The 17,287-nt window shown below is 40.3% G+C and overlaps 1 protein-coding gene and 1 long non-coding RNA gene across 4 annotated transcripts in view; one reads left to right on the top strand and one right to left on the bottom strand.

Annotated features, from left to right (window-relative positions):
* Positions 1-4,144: 4,144 nt before the first annotated feature.
* LOC117804611 lies at positions 4,145-5,617 on the top strand. Of its 3 annotated transcripts, none has more exons than XR_004629196.1 (6): positions 4,145-4,456; positions 4,647-4,986; positions 5,058-5,123; positions 5,247-5,303; positions 5,394-5,518; positions 5,599-5,617. It is a non-coding gene; the product is annotated as an uncharacterized LOC117804611 (long non-coding RNA). The 3 variants fall into 3 exon arrangements; XR_004629195.1 differs by having other exon boundaries at positions 4,145-4,309; positions 4,386-4,456; positions 5,247-5,518; XR_004629194.1 differs by having other exon boundaries at positions 5,247-5,518.
* A 3,662-nt stretch (positions 5,618-9,279) lies between these two features.
* Positions 9,280-17,287, bottom strand: part of LOC117832338 (carbonic anhydrase-related protein 10-like) — a 74,975-nt gene continuing 66,967 nt past the window's right edge. Inside the window, exons 3-4 of the mRNA XM_034711430.1 lie at positions 15,341-15,483; positions 9,280-9,300 (exon numbers count right to left, since the gene is read on the bottom strand). Coding sequence (XP_034567321.1) covers positions 9,280-9,300; positions 15,341-15,483 — 164 coding nt within the window. The remainder of the gene's footprint in view (positions 9,301-15,340; positions 15,484-17,287) is intronic.

Raw genomic sequence — 17,287 nt, forward strand, 5'->3', positions numbered from 1 at the left:
TTGAAAAGTTGCAAACCATGAAGAAGTGGCAAGGTTACCTTTTTGCCCATATATGGTCACTTCTGGCTGCAGCATAGTTTAATGGGGACAGTCAAATTTCCTAAAAAGAGACTTCAGAACACTAGGTCTCAAACCAATAAGTGACATCATTATAGGCGTTTTTCGACCAGAGGGACTTTACCCCGGAACTACGTGCGTTTCAACCAGTGGACCCAGGGTCTAAATTTAGTTCAGGGGTAGATAATTTCCCCCATAAATAGCCCCTGCTAGAAGGGTAGTACTTTTCAAAGGTCCCGGGGCTTTCGGGGGGCTGGGCCTGCAATGCTGAATGTGTCTGAATGGTAGTTTACCTACAGTGTTTTTAATCCCTCCGCCGTCCACAATAACATCACAAATATCTGTGATTCACTTGATTTCTCTTTCTTTTATTTGTTCTATCTTTTATTATGTGTGTGTACTTTTCAAAAGAAGAAGCTGTGATTCTCTTGATTTAGCAGCTTGTAACAGTAGTCTTCACTCAGCCCACTGCGAATGCGTCTCTCCAGGTGTTACGGTTTTAAAAGTGACCCTGTAAACTGGAGACCTTCAGCTGTTGAAACACAGAGGGAGTTTTAAGATTCAATATCCTCATCAGATAAGTATTTAATGATCGTCTAAGACATTTATGAGGGATACATCGGACTGAAACTTGCCAGTCAACAGGGTCGCGGTTTAAACCAAAACACCGTCCGATCTCTGCCACAGCTTGTTGAGTTAATAACAATTTTAAAGCCGAGTTGCAACGTCTTTGCTACTCGCGCTTATCTCCTCTCACGTGTTGATTCAGTGAATCCATCTGTGATGAAACATAGCACCATCTAAAACAGCTCGAAATGATTCTCTTCCATGCTAACAGGCTAACTGTTGTGATACCTGCCTGTCCGTCTGCTTCTATGGTGTCATCTGTGATGAATGGCCTTCGTCTTTGTTTTACTGCCCTCTACTGGTCTGGTGGTGTAGTGCATTTACTTTTTATTTCCTCCATACGTCACTGGCCTGATTTGCACAATCTACCCTGGACTTCAGCCTGTGATTGAAACGCAGACAACAATGGGGGCACAGAACCCTTAGTTCAGGGTAAAGTAGTTCTGGGGGCTAAAAGACCCCGGAACTCTTGGTCGAAATGTACCTTATGCTAGCTACATAAACTTACATAGCGTTTGGCCGAAACCGCAACCACCTAGACCTAGAACCATTTCACATTGTTATCTACATAACAATTAAAGCTACTGTCAAGGGCGTGTACAGAAGTATGGTCAAGGGTGGTACGCCCCCCTCCCCTTGAAATATGACCGGCCACCCCAAGTGCCACACAAAGATCCTTAACTGTTACTGGCTGTTGCCTAGTTAGAGGCTGTGAGCTCGCATCACATTGCAGCACATCTCTTTTTGCTTGTACATTAAACTGTAAACAATACTTCACAGATTCACAGACAGATACTTCTACATCTCCACAAAAACCATCACTCCTGCCATTCTTTCCACCCTCACAAACTGCCTCACTGACACACAGTAGTCCTTGGCATTTTCTCGACCTCACTCTCTCCTTCAAACAACATATCAGAAACATAACCAAAACCTCCTTCTTCCATCTCCGCAATATTGGACAACTCAAATCCTCTCTCCTCCTCTGCTGCAGAAACACTCATCCACGCCTTCATAACCTCCAGACTGGACTACTGTAACAGCATCCTACTGTATATTGCCTTCCCTCCACTGACCTCCAAAAACTGCAATATGTTCAGAACTCAGCTGCTCGCTTACTCACCCACTTCCTCTCCAAAGTGCATATCTCATCCATCCTTCAGCACCTCCACTGGCTCCCCATACAGCACCGAATCCATTTCAAAGTCCTACTCATCACCTACAAAGCCCTCAGTAACCTCGCCCTCTCATACCTGACCGATCTCCTCAAACACCACACCCCATCTTGCCCCATCAGGTCCTCAGATTCTAATCTCCTGTCCCCCATCACCAAGACCCACAACTTGGGGGACAGAGCCGTCGTCATCGCTGCACCAACCCTCTGTATCCCCTCTCTCCGACTCTGACTCTCTTCACTCATTTAAAAATCACCTCAAAACCTACCTCTTCAAAAAAAGCCTACAACAAATGACCTCTACTCCCTCCCCATCTGTGTTTTTTCAAAGGGGTGTAAAATTTCCACTAAATTTCCATGGGAGGTTAAGCTCGGGAATTTCGGAAATTTTCCAAATTGGAAACTTTCCATAGGAATTATTGGAATTTATGGGAATTTATGAGAATTCATGGGAATTTATGGGAATTGAGAGTAATTTAATGGAAAGGTATCATATCCAAGAATAAATATTTGTTTTGTTTTTTTAGCAGACATCCATCCAAAATAATACAATTAAAACACATTTATTTGTAAGTAGAACTTTATCAAGTGTTAAATATTTTATGGTACAATCATTTCTTTCATTGAAGAACAAAAACATGAATGTTGAGTTAAATATCTGGTTGTTTTAGTCAGGATTATGCTGAAACATATTTTCCCCATCTATATTAAGTTCCCTATTAAGAGACAACTTTCCATTTAGTAAATTCCTGGTTTTATTCCCGTTAATTCCCGTAAATACCCATGGAAAGTTTCCAACTTTGAAAATTCCCGGAATTTTGCAACCCTAGATATGATTAGTGAAGACAGATATGGTAAATAAATATTTACTTTGTGTCGAGGAACTGCAAGTTTTTCTGAATGACAGCATTTTTTAACATCTGAGGTTGCTGCTTGGTTGTAACACAACTGAACTTTTTTTTAGAACTGACTCTGTTTTACCAAAAGCAACAGGTGGATGATATTTTTTTCTTTCCCCTAACAAGCCGGGTTATAACAATGAAATGTACATTTTTTCTCAGCTCCGTTTTTATTCTATCACAACCTTTTATTCACCACTAGTTTCAAAAACAAGCTGTTCTATATTATGAACAAACAGACTTAAGAGCCCTCTGCTAGAAAAACTGAAACTCTCTGAAACACAGAGCCCTTCTGGCCAAGCTGCCAAGTTTGGTCGAGAATAAACTGACCTTAATAAAATCTTTCACTAGGCACTCTGAGTCTGGTGGATATTCAAACGCCACACCACAGCTGGAAGTCGACCTTCATGATTAGATTATCTCACTTCACATAAGTTAGTTTGTCAGACTAGAAAAAATTAATCTTCAAGAGCCACTGAGAATATTCTGAATCATGCAGAGAATTTGATCAGCCTCTAACTCCACCACCAGAATCTCCTTCAGTGCTGAGTACAGTAAAGCAACAGTAGAGGTGAACATCGGGGTTGAAACACAGCCGAATTCATTGTAGGAGTTTAGCTCAGGGAAGGTAAGAGTGGTACACCTGACTGGAAAAATTCACAACAGATGAGTCAGCTTCAACAACATCAGAGAATGTTAAAATCACTCCACCTAAATCCAGTTTTAGCTTCCTGTGATTTCTGCAGGAGGAGCAGAATACAAGACACATTTATCTGCGGTCATTAAAATAAAGAGCTAACAGTGCTAACTCCCTTTACTGGAAATACTGGGAACGGCAGAGTTCACCGGGTTTCACAGTTCATCAAAGCAGTTCTGAGAAAATCCTTCATACCCCCCCTGAAACTGTGAGCGACAGTTCAACAAGCCTGCAGTAAAACCTCTGTGTGCTAAAACCTCCCCACAGGACAGGTCCAGCTAAGCCTGTTGAGGTAAACAACATGGATTGTGGATTTAATGCATGGTTGGATTAAGGCCCCCCTGGAGCTGGACTGTGAACACTCCTGTCTGGAACCGTTTTGGACCAGAACTCTCCAACCCTGCTAACAGGGACTGAGGGCTGGGAAGACATTTCAGCTGTTAAAGTCTGGATCACTGATCTGTTTGGAGACCTGGGGTCCGTTTCACAAAGCAGGTTCAATAAAACTCTGAGTCTAACCCTGAACTCTAGTTGATCTACTCTGAGATAGGAAACTCTGTGTTTTCGGTTCCACAACAGCTGATTTGAGTTAGTTAAATCAACTTGGAGTAGTTTCACCTGGGGTTAAGTGCGTGCACCACAACTTTAAAAAGACAGCATCAATGGAGCCCCGATTCGACGAGTCACCATGGTAATGGAGAAGAAGAGGGCGGCATTTTTCACCCCACTGGAACTGGACATCCTTATTCGCTCATATGGCGAGTTTGAGCATGTTTTTTTTTTAAAATGCAACACCGCTGCAGGTGCCAAACAGAGGGAGACGGCATGGGAGAACATTGCGGCTCGGGTCAATGCGTACGTTTAAATGTAGTCCTTTGCAATCACAGGGGGAAACTGCTTGAATGGTAGCCTATTAATTTATTTCATTTAGGTGCAATCACGCGGGGGAGAAGCGCACCTGGCAGCAGCTTAGGATGAAATATAAAAACATTGTTCAAACAGGTAAGACCTCGGCATAATATCATGGGGATACCTCATTTTGATCATGTTTTACATTGTAAAGTAAATATTAAGTGGCTGTTTGACTGTGCAGTTGTTTTATCCCCAACATAATGCTGTTTTCACACACATGCATGTATTTTCATCTATATCATGTTCTGTTAAATAATTAAGCCTATTTAAACTAACACAGACTTCTACTCAGCCAACAAAAAGAAAGCAGATGCCCGTAAAACGGGTGGCGGCCGAGCACCGCCACCTCTAACGGAGGCAGAGGCGCTGGCCCTGAGACAGAATTTTGGAAGGCCAGCGACTGAGGGAATCCCTGGAGGGAGCTCATCCTCTGAGCCCACCCACCAAGACACAAGTGCCTTTATAACACGTAATATCCCTAGACCTATATATCTTTTTTTAAGCCTATTCATACAAATATTTATTTCCCTTTTCATTTTTTTTTTTTTTTTCTCCCAACATATTCTGATGGTGCGATCTGCCTGGTGGAGCCCCCTCACGCCACAACAGACCTAGTAACTGTAAGTAGGCAATACTCCAAAGATTTTGCCAAATGGTGGTTTAAGTATACTGAGACATATCACTCATCTAGGATGAAGAGTGCGAGGAGACTTTGTGTGCTGCCTTCACAGAGGGGGAACCAGAAAGGCCTGTAGAGGTAACATTTGATATGTTATTGCTAGTTCTCTTCCCATTCACATTTCTTAACATTATGGTGTAAAATAGAGTGTGACATTTAGCCTACACTGAAGTATTAACACATTCTCATCATTTTTAACAGGGCATGGCTGGGCAGCAGCAGGAGGGTCCCTCAACTTCAACTGCACAGATTGACACAGTGAGATGGATGTTCAGTAAACACCAGAGGTTCATTCTGTGGAATTCATGTGCAACTGTATAATTTAATGTCCTCCTTATGTATTCCCAGTTAAAGATATCTACAAAATATTTCTTCTGAAAAAAATTGAAAAAAACAACAAAGAAATGCAGTTCTTGGACCGCCAGATGAGAAGGGCAGATCTCGAAATTGAATTACTAGAGCACAAGTTAGAGGTGGGTGCATGGTCACAGGTGAATTATGTTAATTAAGTTAACTACAGGAACATTAACTAAACTATCTCTTGTATTTGTAGGAAATAAAGAAGACCAAATTAAATTTGTATTATGTTTTTATTTGACTGCTGCTGTGTTGGTGGTGGTAGTGGTGATGATATTGTCTTAATCTCTGAAGTGGATGCGGGATATGGTGTCTCTGACTGCTCTGCCGTCCTGCATACAGTGGCCTTACGTAAGTGCCCTGCATCTCCAACATTATACAAAAAACTCCCATTTGCAAAAAAACGCAGAGCAACACACAATATCTGCTGGGATGTAAGAGCACGACTATGGTGGGTAATGTTGCAAATGTACGGACGGATTAGGTTGTGTATGTAGATGATAAACTGTGAAGTGAAACGGTACCGCTCAAAAAGATAATTGTCCAGAAATGCTAAAACATCTATGCGCGGTCTGATTATCATCTCCCGACGAATATTTAATTCTCTGCGCAATAATGCTGCACCTTCATCCACGGGATCATTAACAAAAGGACATGCCATTTTAGTGAAAAAAGTTGGCACCTAATATAGGCCTACTGATTGATTTTTGAATTATTATTTAAATAACAGACGGCAGAAATACGCTACGCCAAAACTCGCCTGCCGACTGAATGAATGAGGAAATCAAATACCGTGTGTGGCTGAAAGGGGGCGGAGACTGAGAGAAACTTGAGGTTCATCGAGAAAAACCTGGTCCCGACCAGATTAGGTTCATAGAGTCTGTTACTACGGTAACTGACCGAGAGTTTAAGTTACCTCCCTCTGTGAAACAGGCTAGAGTTACCCCTCTTTCTCTGGTTTGAAACGGAAAACACAGAGTTTCCCTCATTTCAGGGTTAACAAACTCAGAGTATTCACTAAACCTGCTTTGTGAAACGGACCCCAGCACATGTTACATCACAGTTTGGAGAAGGATCATATCTTGACAGTAAAACTTAAAACTGCTGCTAACTGCTAATGCTCACCAGTGGAGGACAGTAACAGAGTAAATTTACTTCAGTACTGTACTTAAGTACATTTCTTGAGTATCTATACTTTACTTGAGTATTATTTTTTGAGGAAACGTATTACTTTTTACTCACGCTTTTGCAAACACGGACAGTAAACTGTGTTTGTGTAGTTCTGTTTGTCTCAGTGGTTTAGTCGTACCTGTATATCGTGCGTCTCCTCGGTTGAACGTGGAGCAAACACAGAGCAAATTTCACTCAGATCAGGCAGTTCATTTAGAGGTGGTAATGATGGCTATAATTCTCCACCTGAGCCCCCATGGACATATCTTCAGCCCGTGTTAGAGGTTTTTGAAATGAAGAATGATACGTATCGTTTGAAATGTTCTCCCTGTTTCCCACTCTGCCTAAACATACAAACATTCACTGTCCAACCTGAGAAAGCATGTTGAGCTACATAACATTTGTTTCATTCCAGATGAACATTTCAAACTAATTTGTCTGTGCTTGGAGTAACTTAGTTTCTGTTTTTATTCCATGGTATAGTGTTTAGAGATTTCAAGTAATGTTCTCTGAATAAAAATAATGTAACAGAATGTACTCCTATGTATTCTTGCCTGCACTCATGCTTTGTGAAAATATAATGTTTTTAGATTTTTAAAGAAGTACTTTGAATACTTCAGTATTTTTAAAAGCAAGTACTCTAACTCAAGTAATAATCGGACAGAGCAACTTTCACTTGTATTGGAGTAATATTTAACCTGGAGGATCTATACTTTGACTTAAGTAATGAAGCTGTGTACTTTGTCAACCACTGATGCAAACTGCTGGTTGTGGGTTTTTTGTTTGCCTCTGCCCCTCGCGTCTGATAACCTGTAGCCCTGATTGGCTGTATTAAACATGGACATTGTCTCATTTTGAAGCCCACCGACAGCGGTCGCCATATTGGAAAAATGCTGACTCATTAACGCTGTCGACCTAGCAAGAGGCTAGGATCTGAGATTTTTGCTTTTTGAAGAGAGGAGACTTAAAAAATTCCAGGTTAGGGATAGGGTTGTGGGAACTCAGCTGTAACTTCTAGAAAGATGAATGGTAATCACCAATGCATGGCATGAACAACTTCGCTTCTGACTCATTCTCTTTCTTTCATTCTAAGGTAACTACGTAATTTTATGTCACTTCTTTACGTCACTTTCTTTACGTCACTTCTTTACGTCACTTCTTTATGTCACTTCTTTACGTCACTTTCTTTACGTCACTTCTTTACGTTACTTCTTTATGTCACTTCTTTACGTCACTTTCTTTACGTCACTTCTTTACGTCACTTCTTTACGACACTTCTTTACGTCACTTCTTTTCGTCACTTCTTTATGTCACTTCTTAACTTCACTTCTTAACGTTATTATCGAGTTATTATCTGTGACCAACAATATGCGTTGTCACTACGCAAAGTAAATAATATTATATCGCATCAATGAACTGAAGATACAACAAGGGTCCTTGATAATTAACTACCAACTCTCTGTAATGAACCTTCTTTAGCATCTCATGCTAAAGGGTGTGTCTTCAAACAACACTGAATTATCGTTTTTTCCTTCCTCTCGTAGATATGGCTAACATGAAACCTATTTTTGGGTCAGGTTTATGCACTTCCTGTTTAAATTTAGAGAGCACATCATGGCTTGGGCTTAAAATCGTAACTCTTATTTTTATTTTGCATGAGGTATAAATCCCAGTCTCATCGGTGAAGGTCTGATTGTCTGATCCATCCATAATCCTGACTGCAATCCTAAATCTACCACTCTTCGTACATCACCTCCACATCTCACTTTCCACATCTCTGACGGCCGGACTTGTCCCTCTGAGTGTCTCATATTTCCACAGATGGGTCTGAAGATTACACAAATTACATGCTAAATATTGCACAATACCTTTGGTTTGTGTAGCATATACAGAGAAGGAAAACCTGCTTATGCACACCTGCGGATTACACTGGTGTTTGGTTAACCGTGCACAATCTGAGAGGGTTTGTGAATGCAGAATATGTAATATCATGCATGACCTACATTAACTCTGCATGGTTTCTATAAATCTTTAATGGGATTTTTACACATGCAGTTTGCCGTAGTTTTTTTCACACAAACAAAAACAAACGTACAAAAAAAACTAACCTACTAAAGTCGTTCTATTTTTCACACACACTGAGTTGCGACATCTACACAGATATTAACATAAACTCCATGTAACTGCATCTGAAACAAGCTGTGGCCCAGTGTTTCAGTAATCCACATATTTCATTAGCCTGGCCGACCTACATTCTGCAGCGGTTTGGATTAGCACAGCCTGATCTTCTGCTGACACTCATCTGGTTTTCCCAGCATCCTCGGCTGAACCGCAGCGAGACACGGCAGCCATGATTAGAGTCTGACACGTTTCTATGTGCTCTGAGCTCAACCTGTGGCACCTCGGAGGCTGATCACAGAAAGAGCCTCAGGGGGATTTAGAGGGAGAGGGTCTGCTGAGGAGAGCAGGGCGAGGGATCTGAATAGAGAGGAAGCTACTCAGATTGGAAGTTCCGATAAATGTTAGCGGTGTTAGCGTGTAACAAAGGAATTGACCTGACTTGACTTAATACTGGTGCTGAGCACCAAATTTCATCTTTAATGTCCCGCAGGAAATAATTGATCATTAAGTGTGAAAGGGATTCTGTCACATTGTCTCCTCTCCTCACCTTATTTTTTTTTTTAAGGGTATCATCCCGCTGATTGTATCAGATGTACTTACAGAAGCCCTGAGAGGGGAGACAGGAAAGACACCCTGTAACGGTGTGATTGAAATAGTTTGTCATGGCTTAAGAGCAGATGATGAAAAACGGCTTTGCAGAAAAAAAAAAAAGTTTCATGCTGTGGAAAAGGTGGAACAAATGGAACACTTAAATGATAAAACCTCAGCATGTGGGTGTGCGATTAAAAAGTTAAGCGGCATCTCCTTGCAGGAGGTATTATAGATGAACGCACATTGATAATTAACTGATGTTTAACAAAACAAAAACTTTTTGAAGCCATTGAGACAGCGAAAAAGAGAAGTAGACAGGTAACAGAGTGAAAGTAATACTTTAAGAAACAGTCGCTGGTATTTGTTTGGTGGAGTGAGAATGGAACTGAAGAGTGACAAAGCAAACGTCTCTGTTTCTCTACTTCTACTACTACAGCTATCCCTCATTGCTCTTATCTCTCTCTCTCTCTCTCTCTCTGTCTCTCTCTCTCTCTCTCTCTCTCTCTCTCTCTCTCTCTCTCTCTCTCTCTCTCTCTCTCTCCTCCTTCCCTCTTTCCAACCCCAACTCGGTCGAGGCAGATGTGTGTCTAACATGAGTCTGGTTCTGCTCGAGGTTTCTGCCTGTTAAAGGAAGTTTGTCCTTGCAGCTGTAACTTGCTAAATACTGCAAAGTGCTCCACTCATGGGGGATTGAGATGAGATAAGATCAAGTCCTGTCAGTAAGAAGGGACTGGATCTTATCCTATCTCGATGTTGGGTCTTTGTTAATAATTCAACATAGAGTACGGTCTAGACCTGCTCTGTTTGTAAAAGAGTATCGAGAAAACGTTTGTTGTGATTTGGTGCTATATGAATAAAGATTGATTGATGGTTTGTCCGTCTGTGTTTACTAACTGTTATTTTTGGTGTTGTTTTTGAAGATGCAGTGTTTATCTTCTACATAGAAACCAATGCAGCTCAGCATTTTCAGCACTCTGGTGTTTTTTGACACTGCATGAAAAAAATCCATCTTTGGAACACCTGCATGTCTCTCCCTTAACGACCAATCAAATTCAAGAAGGTGAGGGGCGGGACTTCTGATATAAACTCTGACAATACTGGGGGACAAACTTGTAAGCCTTGTTTTTTTAGGGTGTTTTAAAAAGTCTGAGCAGCTCCAGAACATGACTCCTTTCCGTTATCACTTTTCTTTGTAAAATCCCTGAAACAGAAGCAGATATGAAGCATACAGGGTAATTTAAAAACAGACTTTAAGTCAGGGACAACTTCAGTAACCAAGCAACAGTAAGCACCTGTGAGACACACTCTGAAATTGAGGTCACGAGTGCTGCTGGTAATAAAAAAAATGCTGTTAATAGACACAGGCCCTAAATCTTTGTAGTGTGTGAACTGCAATGTGAACAAACACTTCAAGTTGAAAACTCATTTTGGTTTTCCTTTACATATTTATATGAAAGGACACTTCTGACACACACAATTGCATTCAAATATACAATTTTAAAGAAATAAGGGGTTTAATACTCTATACTTTCTGGAGGAGCTCCCTCAGTGCTTCATTCAAAATGCTTCATTTTCTGTACACCAAGACCTTTAGAGGAACAAAAAAAGATTTGAGAGCTAATGGAGCCTTGATTTGTCTTTTGGTAGAGGCTAACCTCCAATACAGCTCTTATTTTGGTAGATTTATCACCCCCGCCTCTGTTTTCCCCCCACAAGTCCTTCTAATGCTTTAGAGGTAACAAAACAGACGTCAATAAAACATGGTGAAATGCACTATGCACTAAAGAAATGCACTATTAATATCACCCCAGTGTCAGTTTGCAGTCATGAAAAATTAAACTCAGCCTGCAGAAACAGCTGCATCAAGGCTAGCGTGGCTCTGAAGGGGAGGTTTGTCAAGTCTAATGGTACCAATGTCATCGCGGTTATTTTATCTCACCCTAACTGTGAAGAGGGAGGGTTTGAAGAGAAGGTGCGAGACATGTTGGCAGGAAATAATACAAAAGGGGAATAATAATTTTTGCACAAAAATGATTTGCATTTTTCCACAAAAACATTCCACGCTCCATGTTGGGTTTATTCTCTAAAGTCATAAACAATGACTTTTATTGGTGATCATTTCTAATCAGCAGCTCGTCCAAAAACAATCTCCAAATTTTGTCAACTTTAGGGCCCCATGCAGAAAATGAATTTAGATTTTCATAACAATTAAGGCTAGGTTTTATTCCCCTCTGAGACCTCTAACTCTGAGAAAAGAATGTTGTAGAGTTAATTAATGAAGCAGCTTCTTGATGCTAGTCGGTTTTTAAGGATTCATCTGTTTCTGGACGGTTCTAAAACACCTAGAGTAGTGATCATCTCTGGAGCATCATAGTGTTTGGAAACCTCTAAAGAGAATATTAAAAAGTAAAAAACAGAGCAGCATATTGTTCCTCGCTGAGATCAAAGCAACCTGCCGTGATCAGATTTTGATTCAGACATGATGTTTTGGAATAATGATTTGTGACTCATTTTTTTCTTCTGAATCAAAGGCAGAGATGTTGTGGTGGTGAGATGTGGTGTCAGTTTGAAGTCTGGCTCGTTTTCAGGATGCATGATTGGAGGAAATGGATTCAAACAGCTATGATTACACTTCTGTTTGAAACACTGAGAAGTTGTGCTGAATAAAACTTTGACAGTGAGCCGGGATAATGTGAAAAGTGAAAGTGTCAGAAATGATCAATTCTTTGCGGTTCAGGCAGTCACAGTTCATTGATGACATTAATAAAGAGTTTGATCATGTGACTGTCTGACTTAGTGACAAATTAGTCATTCACTTTTTTTTAATTACATTTTATGCAAATCCAATAAAAGACAGGCCTCACATTGGCACAGCGTCAAACTTGCAAATGTTTCACTGGATCATTTGACAAAGGTTACACTGCAAATACAATGTTTTTTTTACAGAACATGGGAATACTTTTTCAGTAATTAGTTTGAACATTTCAAATTTTCTCACAATACAATGAGATATGCCTTAAGCTGTTAGAGTTTGGGTTTGGGTTTGGAGACCTGCACAAGTTACATCAGAGTTTGCAGAAGGATCATATCTTGACAGTGAAACTTAGCAGCTCCTAACTGCTGACGCTAACTGCTCTTCACAAGCAAACAGCTTCTTGTGTGTTTTTCTTGGTCTCTGCCCCTTACGTCTGATAACCTGCAGCCCTGATTGGCTGTATAAAACATGGACATTGTCTCGGTGACATTGTCTCACCCATTGATTACTGAAGCAGAGACTTGAAGCTTATATCGACAGTGGTCGCCATATTGGAAATGCTGACTCATTAACGTTTGGTTGACCTAGCGAGAGGCAAGACTCTGAGATTTTTGCTTTTTGAAGAAAGGAGACTTTTGAAAACATGAACCCACAGAAGAACTTTCTTGAAGTAACTATCCACCACAGTCAGATCCTTGACTCCCTAACCCTAACTTGCAAATGTTTCACTGGTTTATTTGAAAAAGGTTTTACTGCAAAGACGATGTATTTTACAGAACATGGGAACACTTTCAGTCAAACATTGTTTTGAATATTTCAAAATTTCTTACAGTATGAATAGATATGCCTTAAAGCGGTTCTACTCTTCCTTTTTTAACATACTCCTGTGTCTCTCACCTGTCTGAATATAAATATATCTCTGGGTCAAAATTCAGTTTGTTTGTATTTTCTTTCTTTGTGCATTTAGAAAATACAGAACAGTACAGTAAAAAAAGGGATTATAAGTCCTTCATAAGTCTGTATCAAGCTCATATTTAGAGATAAGAAATCTTACAGGTGTTCTCAGATCTTCAGACTGCCATATGGGCCACAGACTTCCTCATCCTGAGCCACCGTTTGTGTTCATAACTTCTAAAAACCTGAATGAGGTTGTCTTTATTGCCAAGTTTATCGTTTATTTAGCAGTTTATAAAAAAAGGTGAGAACACTCTATTCTCAGTACATTGTAGTTTATACCATAAACTGTATAACACATAGACATAGTCTCTGCAACATCACCCATTTGTTTCTGAAGCTGAGTTTTGAAGCCTACCATCGGCGTGTGCCGTATTGACACGCTGACTCGATCTACATGCAAAGACGTGGAGTTGAGGCTGGCCTTTAGCTTCTTTGCTAACGGCTACAGTGTTCCCGCCTATCAGTTAAGTCAACTGGGCCTCAATTAAGCAAAATTCTTAATCTTAATGTCTAGTAAACTGCTGAGATTATAAAAAAAATCACCCATAATTGTAACAGGCTGTAAACATGTTTATTTTTGCTGTAAAGATTGTTTTCTAAATGGGTGTGTATGTGGTTACCGATTCTTCAACAGTCAGACTCATGTGGACACTTGAACGACTGCAGTTTTTAGCACTTCCGGCTAAAGCATCAGCTTTATGTCTCACGGCCGGAGGTTACTGTGTTCTAACGTGACATCAGTAACATTTGCCTAATGTAGGAGCAGCTGGATTTACTAAACACTTGCAGGTGTCTTTTCTTACTGCTTCTTTAAAACTTTCTTTGACCTTGTGATGTTTGGCATCAAAGTCATGAAAAGGTGGTTAAAAATAGACACAGAAGGTCATTTTTAGAGAAAGCAGAAGGTTATGCCAATGGATGTACTGTATTTCTGTTGTGTCATGTTTTGGTCTGTTCTAAGTTTTCTTTTAGGGATTTTTTGTCATTTTTGTTTCAGATCAGGTTGATATTTCAGTTATTTCCAGAGTGTGTTTTTATGTTCTCCTTCCTTGTTATATACCCTCATGTCTGTGTAGTCCTTGTCTGTGTATAGTCTATAGTGTTTCCTGTTTTATTTTGTAGTTCTTTCCTCTTGTGTATCTGGTTTAGTTTTACTTCCTGGGTTCATGTTTTCCTCCAGTTTGATTGAACCCTAATTAGTTGCATCTGTGTCTCGTTGTCTCACCTGTGTCTGATTGCCTCGTTAGTATTTAGTCTCTGTGTTTCCTCACTTCTGTGTCTGTTCATTCACCAGTGTTAGCTGAGTGTTTCCAGTGTTACCAGTCTTCCTGTGTTCCCTGTGTTCTTGTGTTCCCTTGGATTCATTGAAAGCTTTTTTATGTTTTTCCCCTGTTGTTTTTTGTTAATGAAACCTTTAATTTCAGTCTGCACTTTGAGTCCTCCTTCTTCTACAACTTGCACATTAAACACATTTTTTGTCTTTGGTTTATGAAAAAGGCTTTAATTCACTATTAATATCTTTATTTATCTATTTTACTAGGATGTAGAATATATTGAGGAAGCAGTGTACAGAACTTAGTGATACGTCATGTCTTTATTTGACTGAATTTGATGGAAAAATATCATATTTTTATAATCTTCGAATTCATAAAAACATTGCAACATTTTTTCATCAGTTATTTGAGGTTTCTGGCTTACATGATGTTAAAAAAAATTACATAACAGATCCAAGGATATGAATTTCATTGTAATACTCATACGAATGTCATCACAGAAAGTAGACGTACTGATCTAAGACTTAAGTCTGCTGTTACGTAACTGTGTTGTATATTGTATGTATTTATTTCTCAGCTTTTCCTTAAACTGAAGATATCCTCAGTGTGACATCTCTTGATCTAAATATGGCCAATAACAAGAACAAACCACCAAAACAGCAGATCTAATCCAGAGTGCGATGTACAACATCTCTTAAATCTGTGTTTTAACTGTGATTCTGGTCGCTCTGGAGAGGATTTGTCCTGTAAAGATTAACTGTGATTGCTGTGTAAAGGGGCTAAAATTGTAATGCCTCCTGAGCCCGGTGCTGCAGTCAAATGCAGCTGGGAATTTAAAGCCTTCTGCTGTGGATGACAAGCTCACAGTCTCTGTCAGACACATGAGTTTCTCTGAATCTTGATTTAGAGAAAGCGTCCTGCTGTGAGGTGAATGAATGCTCGGTGCTGTCAGAGGATGACGTTCTGCCTTTCATTTAAAGGTTTGATGAGATCTGTCTGAAATCTGTCGAGGAAACATTTCTCTTCTCAACACTTGGAGGTCAGGCAGGCTCAGGGGAGGCGGCACTTACCTTTCGTCCTCCCGTGTTGAGCCTCAAAGGGGTCAAATAGGGGTCGAAGATCAAGTGACTGGTCTCGATGTCGATGGGGGACTGCCGCTTCCCGATGGCGCACAGGTTCCAGGCTGAGTGCACCAGACCCCAGAAGGATGGGACTGAAGAGGAAGAGGAGGAGGATGAAGAAGAAGAGGAGGGAGAGAAACAGAGAGAGGAGAAGTAATTAGTGTGTCTACTCGGTAACATCAAACCATAAAAACAGAAAAAGAGAGCTTCATTATGACGGGACAGGAGGAACGGGGAATTTAGGAGAGAGTGAATTTACATACGACTTCATTAAAATCAGACTAAAAAAAGAGCTTTCATTAAAGTCTGCAGGTTTCCATGAGCCAGTGAAACCAAGGTAGAGAAACACTTTATTATTGAAGAGTGTCTGAAAAGTTCCCCCCTGTAGATTTATGGTTAATAATCTCCTGCAGTGTTTCCCAGTGACCCCCTTAAAACAGAGCGATGCGAGCGTCCTCTCAGGATGTGACCTCAGAGGTGCACAGGGGTCTGATTTAAAGGATTTTCAAAAGGCTGTAGGAGGTGAAAGGATCTTATATAAAACAAAAATAAAGCAAAACATAAGTGGTTTCAAACCTCCAGGTTGAGTAAAAATGTATGAACCCTATTCCACCAGAGCGGCCTTACAACAAAAGGTCACAGGTTCAATTCCCGCTAATGCTGTCTGTGCAGCACACCTTGTCCTTATGAAAAGTTAGCGTCTGCGTTGCAACTTTTCTGCAGAGTTGGGGAAGGATTGAAGAATGTTTTGCTTATAGCAGCAAGAGAGTAAGAGTAAGACGCTTTTTTTAAACCAAGAATTTGCTTTATGTTGTTTTTCTTTTTAAACTAACAGACTCTATTGACAAAAACATTTCAAATGACATGACTTGATGACTCTTAGGTGTAGGGATCCTTTCTGCAACGTGGTCAGACCCTGATAAAAATCTGAGCCTGTCAGTGGCAAAAAGAAGAACTTTAAGTGAACAAACTTTAACTGGCACATTTGCCCCAAAGGAATAAGTTGCAACACATACGGCTTGTTAAAAGCTGCAAGGCTGAAGCGATTCCAAATTGTTTTGTTCCTAACATACTTAAACCCAAAAAATAAGGATTAAGAGCGCTAGAAAAACCTCAAGCAAACATGCATGCTCCATTTCTATGATAAATACATCTTATTAAAGCTGCTGTTGGTAGTCACGGAGTAAACATCTGTTCAGAGAGAGGGACCTCGGATGTCAACACTATCCCTCCCAACCAGATTTCCTCTTAGTCCCCCAACACAGATCGGCGTGTGCAGTCATGATAGTGCCGGACTCATAACCAATCGTAGGACGTGGCCCCTTAACCAATCAGGACAGAGGATTGGAGATTAGCTTAATTGGTCCGTCATAACGGGAACAAGGGGAATAATAACGTTGCTTGATACAAAGGCATTGGATAATGCAGAGATTTCGTAACAGTCTCAAATTACTCCACTTACCGATGAGTACCGATGGACATTATGACCTTTTCTCCAAACCCAGCAGAAAAAAAGCAACGTTGTTTTTACACCATTCCTACCAACAAGTGCTTTAACCAGCTCTCTTACTGATCATATAGCTGTGTAAGATGCTTGACACAACAGACTGTAAGGTCAGGTACAACCGTTTGCATTAAAATAATGTGGCTAAAACGTTAGCTTCGGTTAGCATGCTGAGTCAGCAGGCTACGGACATTTTCATATTGGACCCTGTCCAGCAATATTAGCAACGGCTGCAGAGCAGGTGAGTGAAACTTTAGATTAACTATTGCTACAAACAAACTTAAACCATGAACGGTGGTGATAATAGCAGCAGGGTTCAGAGTTGTGGCATTGTTTATTTTTAAGTGCACAGAATAAGAGAATAAGAATCCATCGCCATGGAATGCTGACAG

Source organism: Notolabrus celidotus, chromosome 20, assembly GCF_009762535.1.
Source record: "Notolabrus celidotus isolate fNotCel1 chromosome 20, fNotCel1.pri, whole genome shotgun sequence".
Lineage (NCBI taxonomy): Eukaryota > Metazoa > Chordata > Actinopteri > Labriformes > Labridae > Notolabrus > Notolabrus celidotus.